The 7077-nt window shown below is 43.4% G+C and overlaps 1 protein-coding gene across 1 annotated transcript; it reads right to left on the bottom strand.

The window, feature by feature from the left end:
- Window positions 1–254: 254 nt before the first annotated feature.
- LOC119291060 (65-kDa microtubule-associated protein 7-like) lies at window positions 255–5907 on the bottom strand. Its single transcript, XM_037569774.1, has 12 exons — window positions 5617–5907; window positions 4243–4446; window positions 3277–3537; window positions 2465–2680; window positions 2224–2379; window positions 1986–2145; window positions 1738–1889; window positions 1531–1618; window positions 1290–1363; window positions 1138–1212; window positions 704–1054; window positions 255–606 (listed from the first exon to the last, which is right to left on the bottom strand). The coding sequence occupies exons 1-11, from the start codon at window positions 5713–5715 to the stop codon at window positions 704–706; spliced, it is 1836 nt and encodes a 611-aa protein (XP_037425671.1). The 5' UTR covers window positions 5716–5907; the 3' UTR covers window positions 255–606.
- Between the last annotated feature and the right edge of the window lie 1170 nt (window positions 5908–7077).

Below are 7077 nucleotides of genomic sequence, written 5' to 3'. Positions count from 1 at the left end.
AACAAGACCGGGTAAATGGCGAAGCGGAACAAGATAGTGTGCTTCTGAGAGTGGAAAGATAACCACAAAGAAAGAACCGTGATTCTTGACGGTAGCATGAGGAGCCAGAATTGGACTCTGGTGTGTCCGAAACGAACTCCTCGCTTCTATTCCCGTTGCAACGGACGGGCATTTGTGCTAGTAATTCCTATAGGCAATAATACATGCTCCAAAAGATAAAGTGGAATACATCAGGTTCAACCTGCAATGTAGGCTGAATAGAGAATACAACACCTTTATGTGATATATGGAAGAAAGAAAATGGACCATCTCTTCTTTCACATCCAAAAAAATGATACACAACTACAAATACTATGAAGGAAAAACAATTAGCACAAAACAAATACATTGACACCTTTCTCATGTTCCCTAACCACACACCGATCAAACTCGCAGCTCGAATTACAACACCACCACAAAAGTGCTAGGTCATGTATCTACAGGCAATCTTATCTAAATCCTGTCCAATCTTTGTCACACATTAGCATGGTCAAAAGCTAGCACACAATTGCCCAATCTTGACGGTAGCCTTCACCGCAACCCTCACCGCCAAGAAAGTCTTCTTCCCTGATCAGAAATGTCATGTTTACAGATCACGATCAGCACAAGTTCATGCAACAGATCCTGGAAATCACTTGTGACAAAATGTTGGGCGATATCATACTCAGTGCAAAACTAATGGAGAACCAGGCTCCGAGCCGCTGATGGAGGCGAATGATGACATGCTATCATCCTTGGAAGCTGTCGAGAAGTTGAGTGGCACCGCCGTCATCCTCCTGTTCTCCTTGAAGTAATTGTTGTACCGGCCAGAGTACGATCGTGGTGTCAAAAGCTCGGGTGTGGCACTGCCTGCCGACACCCGGCGGGGCATCGGAGTCATGAAACCAGCCCCATTCCCATTTGGGTGATGCCCACTCGTCCTCCTGTTAAAACTGCTTGTTTTCCTCGGAACAGACTTGGACCCAAAGATCAGCTCCTTCTCTTTAAGCAATAGATTCTGCAGCTTCTTCTGGTCCTGTGGCAAGAGTTAATGAACAAGACTGATGACATTTGTTGTGATTGTAGTGCCAGAAAGAGCACAGGATGTGGAATTTGTACCCGGTATCGTTTCTTATCTTCCTCCTTCTGTACTCTTCTAAGTTTTTGCTCTTCCAAAATGGCGACCAGACGAACCTTCACATGCAAATTCAATGCATCAGAGCTGTGTCCTCGATTTCTGATGATTATGGTGAGCTAGCTCAGTGACTTACCCCGTCATATAGAAATGGTGTATTGCTTTCATCCTCCCAGGCAAATGTCTTGTCTATCAAGTTGTCAATCATAGCTGCAGAATAGATGTAGCTTATGATCATAAACATACCAAATGCGACGTGGATCTTTTTGAAAAAACTAAGAGGTAGGTTGTGCTTATGAATCATGGAGCTCAGTTGAATCAAAAACACTATATGGAAGTCACTACAGTGCCCTCCAACTGAAGAAACGAAGACTCACTTGGAATCTTTTGAACGAGCACCCTCGCTTTCTCTGCACGCTTGAGATTCAAATGGGCACCCCTGCCCGCACTGTACCTGTTATCATCCTGCAGTAGGACATATGCAACATTAAAGAGGACATTAATTAACTCATAGCAGACCTGCACTGTATGATGTCAGCCAAATTTTATCTGAATATAGCATAATTTCATGAATAAAAGCACACCTGGTTGTATTCCTCAAGCCAAGTCTCTTCATCACAGGCCGATAGCCATTTGTCTACTCTCTCCATGATATCTTTCCTCGTATAAGATTCCTCATTTGCTTTTGCAATTTGAGCTTCGATGTTGGAAAGAAGTTCGCAAGGATCCACTAGACCTGTAAGTGAGAAGGTTCTAGGATCGTTCAAGATATTCAGCAGGGGCATTTTACAGACCGTATGCGCGAGAGAAAAGAGATCAGTGGGATAAATACCAGAATCAATTAGAGCAACAATCTTCTCTGGTGCTGTGCTCGTATCAGGCTCCATATGTGCATTTCTGCAGATATTTTCTAGCTCTACCCTTCTCTTAAGAACAAGCTCCTTCATTCTACTCGCTTTTTGCTTAGTTAGTCTTTCGACTTCCTCTTCTGTCTGAAGAACCATAGTGATACTATAAGTTTGAATTACAGCTTACAAAAAAATGAATAACTCAATAGAAAGCTGGCAAACCTCCTGAATCGTTTCCAGTGACAGGACACTAGGAGAAGTGATCTCTTCCTCAGAAGATCCAAGAACAGCGGCTACTTCGCTGAAATGTCTCCTCTCTTGTTCTGTTGACTCCATCAGATTCCATAGCTTGTGGAGTTTCCCCACAGTTTCTTGCAACTGAACACATCAACACAATACAAGTAGTTAGAGAGGATACGAGACAAAAACTAATCACTGCCATAGTTTCACTAAGAGGAATCACCTTTGAGACTCTGGTCCTTTTTTCTGCTTTGAGCTTCAGGATAGTCTGAGTAAGACCTTCAAGGGTGCTATCACTGATATTCGTCGAATTATCTGAGTTGGTTCCATGCAAACTTGGATGCACATCCTTTACCGTCTTTGCAAAATCCATCCCAAGCACAGCGCATAGGCAGTGCACTTCATCCACATATACAAATACTTTCTGAAGGCGATCAGACTGAAAAAAAGGGAAAATATTTTTATTAATCTGACACAGCCAAGAAAAGAATTTAACAAAACAAAATTGCTGCACGTACGATGCTTAGTTATACGATTTTTGTACGATTTCTGATCGGGTGGTGGGCAGTGGCTTGCTCTGACACAAGGACGGCGTGATCTACAGTGTCGTATGAAAATCGTACGGAAATAATTGTATGCATAGCAATGCTCTTAACAAAAATAGCATGAGTTGCCATTTCAACTGTATATTTCTTATAGCTATTAGTGTGTTGGCAACAAATGTTTCTAGTTAAAGCAGTAGAGAAGCGTACATCGGTGATGACACACAAATGCTATTTTTTTACAAATACCTTTGTGTGAGAAGTTAAGGTACAATCAAACAATTTTAATGGTTCTACGCAAACGGTCAAACCTATCTGATTCTGATGACTGGATTGAAGCGGCATATGCAACTAAGTACTCCCTCTGTAAAGAAATATAAGACGTTTTAGATCACTCTCCCTCTGTAAAGAAATATAAGACATTTTAGATCACTCTAATACGTCTTATATTTCTTTACAGAGGAAGTAGTATTTTAGTCAAGATCATTATTACCTTCTCTTTTTGTAAATTGCGTAGCTGCATTTGAAGATCAGCAAGTCTTCTGGTTGACAAGTCATGATCATTGTTCAGACGTTTGGACGAACCATCATCATGCTGATAATTGTGATCAGAAATTTGTGCATTTATCGTCTCGATTTGCGATTGCACATTTGAGAACTGTTTGATTCTTTCTTCTTTCATGGCCCTAAGATCATCCAAGAGAGGCGTCACTGCAGCAAGTTGTTCTTTCAACGATGCATGCTTTTCATTCACCTGAAAATGAGAATTCATATTACTAAAGAACGTAATATACCTATTTGTTCATATTGTACAATGGAATCAGTTGAAAGAGTTTTTGGTTCCAGCACCACTAAACATGAATCTTCATGATTACAAAACAGATAAATATCTATGATACACAAAATCATAGTATTTTATCGTTGTTTGGCGTACTTCAGTAAAGTCTCCTAACCATTCCAAGAGCAATCGCCTTTGGAAGGTGCTGCATAGGTCGACCTCGCATGGAGATGGAAATTCTAGATGCGCAATACAGGTACCCTTGAATAATAATAGATCATCATATTCAATAAATCTTTGACTAAATGGATGGTTAGCTGTTATACAGAATTACAGAATATAACCAATTACTATACTGCCTTTTCTTTTCGTCTAATATTTACCCATCTCCATCCACCATATGACCACGAACCAACATGCTGACTTAGTTATTCATGTCACATCTTATCATCAATAGCTTAAAAATGACAGCCAAACTGCCAAATACGATATATTCAGCACAAGGTGCAGCATGACATCAACAATGATTTCATTACTTCTTGTACACAATGAACTACCAATATTTCAGTCTCTGTAAACAAATCATAACATGACACATGAGCTCATATTCAAGGAGGTCCATTGGTTAGAGGCCTTGCATAAGAAAAGAAATTAGAGATTACGGCAGGATATGCATTATACCTTAAATTGTGTAGTATTTTCACCTATCGAAGCCACTAAAGCTTTAAGCTCTGCTTCTTTGGCCATCACTGACTGGCGGAGCTGGCTTCTATCCGCATTAGCACTGTCGACCTTCCGACGATACACACGCATACACTCTGCCTCGAGTTCCTGGAACATCCGATCTTTATCTTGTTCGCGCTCCCCGATCTCTGTCCATATTTGCTAAAAAGGAAGTCATGTGTCAGATAATCAAACATGAGGAACAGGAACAACGCAAAAATAGAATCTGAGTGTGTAATATTTATAAGAAAGTAAGTGTCTGCCAGTACCTAGCATATATGATAATCAAATAACGACCATATCATTAAAATCAAAATAAACAAAATTTTATTTGGTGTTACACCCCACGTTTTAGTGCATGGAACAGAACGCCACAAGCAACCAAAAGACCCTACTGGCACTCTGGCAGGACTTCTGTTGAATGTTGAACAAGCAAGCTGATTGCTTGACCTTCAACCTTCCAGGCCTATTCTATTTCCTTTTCCCCCATACCTCCTAATAAATTGGGAACACAGGACTATTTTTCTTTTCTTTTGCGGCATCAGAAGGTTGCATAAAAAGTCCATAATAATTATATATAAAAAAAACCTTCCCAGTTATGATTTTCAACTTAAGCATGCTTAGTGCTTTGTTATGCTTGTAGGAATATCGAGTAATAATAGATAACTTGAGATTGTACTAGCAAAGCATAAAATTATTCTGCTTTCTGGTGCTACAGCAGGCAGTGGCTTCAATCATTGGGATTGAAGCAGTGCTATTTTTAAGCCCCTTTCACCTCAAACAGTTCAAGTGGGAAGGAAAAGTAGATCTCTCTGTCTCCCTCGCCTCTCAAGATTCAGAAAACCCGACGGTAAATGAAAAGTTCCACCTAAAGCTGAAAGGAAACTGTAAACGGAAGCAACAGATTCCCACTGCTGTTCTGAAAATCTTACTACATACTCTTTAAAAATCGCAACCTTTTTATGGGGGAGAATATCAGAAGCTTGCAACTGAAGAAAACAAGAAAACAATTGGGCTTTTCTGAAGAATGCTGGGGAAACATCGTCCTCGTCTTTGAAAAAACGCGGGCAAATTAAATGCATCAATCAAATCCAGACGGCTCAAAATCTGCAACTAGGAATACACTGCAGAATTTCAGAGTTCCTGTAGCCATGACAGGACTGGCAACATGATTGGAGCGAGCAAGGGAATCAAGAAACCGGCGTCTTCCAAACCTCCCAAATCCTCATGAAAAAGCAAAGAACAGACAGTAAATCGAGCAAAGGATGCCGCAGAGAGAGAGAGAGAGAGAGAGAGAGAGCGCGCATTTGCTTGTGGGTGAGAGGGACGCACCTCGAGCTCGCGCAGCAGGGCGCCGCACGGCGTGTCGAAGCTGACGCTGCACCGCGGCGGCCTGTCCAGCCCGTACCCGGCCATGGCCGTCTCGCCCATCTCCTCTCTCCCCGAGAAGACGGAGGAGAAAGAGGAAGCGGCTAGGGGGACACCTCGGCAGCGCCCTCTCACTGTACCCGTGGTCCTCTCGCCTCCTTGGTCCTGCTGTCCTGGCGAAAGGACCAAGAATCCCAAGCCCAATGCCCGGCGGCCTCCTGGTATTCGCAACCACCAACCCTCCCCCGGACCCCCTCCCCCTCCCCCTCCTTCTCTCTCTCCTCGCGGCACGGCACCCCTGGGCTGTAGAGAGGGGCAGCGGTGGTTGCCTGGTTATATATGGATCTCAGTCCAGTGCAGTTGGTAAGAGCGCAAAAGGGAAAAGAGAGCGAGGTGGTGATAAGGCGGGGCGAGAGGTTGGAGAAGACGACGACGGGGGGGTTGGGAGTTGCCCGTGAAACGCGAGAAGCGCAGGGGCGCGCGTGCATGCGATGCGAGGAGTTGCGAACTGGGAACTGATGACGAGGAGCAACGGACAGAAAAACTACAGCTGTTTTCTCGATCCGGTTTGATCAACAGTTTTGCCCTCTTCTCTCTGTTCGTTTCCAAGAGGGTTTTCTCGGTGAAATGTGGTGACAAAATCTCATCTTTTGTCATCGTACGTATCCAGGTTTCTTTTTACTACTAGTGTATTTTTCATGTGTGTTCTGCTTTTACTGTACCGTACGGGGTTTCACGTGAAGCAGTGGGTGCACGCTTGGAATATGCTAGCAACGATTCATGATCAGATGTGCGTTGTAAAGTGTCAAGATGTGCAGCTGGGTTATTCAGAAGATATATACGTACTTTCGCATGACAAATATTATCATCAGATTTTTAGCATCAAAAATCCGAGCCACATTTTTAACATTTCCGTAAACATAAACTTTAGTGCTCATTGTAAACTTGGATACTTGGTGTGGATTTATGAGACAGATGTACGCGTGATTGATTTGGAACTTGGGTGGTACTACGTACGTACGTAGGTGATACACTCCCATCAAATCCATGGGGATGGGGGTGAGGCATCCACCACTTTGAACGGCGTGGGGCTACGTAGAAACCATGCCGAAAAGGGCGCCCGGGCACGCCAAACGCCACCATATTATGGACCGCTTTCCCTGACACCGTAGATTGCAAGCCACACTCGCAGCCAACCCAGTGGTCCAGATCACGTGCACCGCGGCCCGATCGCGCCCCATCTGAGCCGTCCATCAGGTAGTGGACGGATCCGGGTTTTACACACTGATGATGGTGATAAAATAAGCGGTGAGATGAGGAATCCATCTGTCTGTCTACGATTGTAAATAAATCTTGGTGCCGATTGACAGTTTGCGTGCCGTGCCGACCGTTAGGCAGCGAGCAGAGAGAGTGGACTGAACATGT

Source organism: Triticum dicoccoides, chromosome 4B, assembly GCF_002162155.2.
Source record: "Triticum dicoccoides isolate Atlit2015 ecotype Zavitan chromosome 4B, WEW_v2.0, whole genome shotgun sequence".
NCBI classification, from domain to species: Eukaryota; Viridiplantae; Streptophyta; class Magnoliopsida; order Poales; family Poaceae; genus Triticum; species Triticum dicoccoides.
Note: the sequence above shows the minus strand (reverse complement) of the source record. Positions and strands in the feature narration are given on the sequence as shown.

What these genes read in the sequence shown, in the direction of transcription:
- LOC119291060 (XM_037569774.1), bottom strand. Translation starts at nt 5,715, where the DNA reads ATGGGCGAGACGGCCATGGCCGGGTACGGGCTGGACAGGCCGCCGCGG. An exon ending in CCCTGCTGCGCGAGCTCGAG is followed by an intron (nt 4,447 to 5,616) that starts GTGCGTCCCTCT and finishes CTTCCTTTTTAG; the next exon opens with CAAATATGGACAGAGATCGG. An exon ending in GGCTTGAGGAATACAACCAG is followed by an intron (nt 1,619 to 1,737) that starts GTGTGCTTTTAT and finishes GTCCTACTGCAG; the next exon opens with GATGATAACAGGTACAGTGC.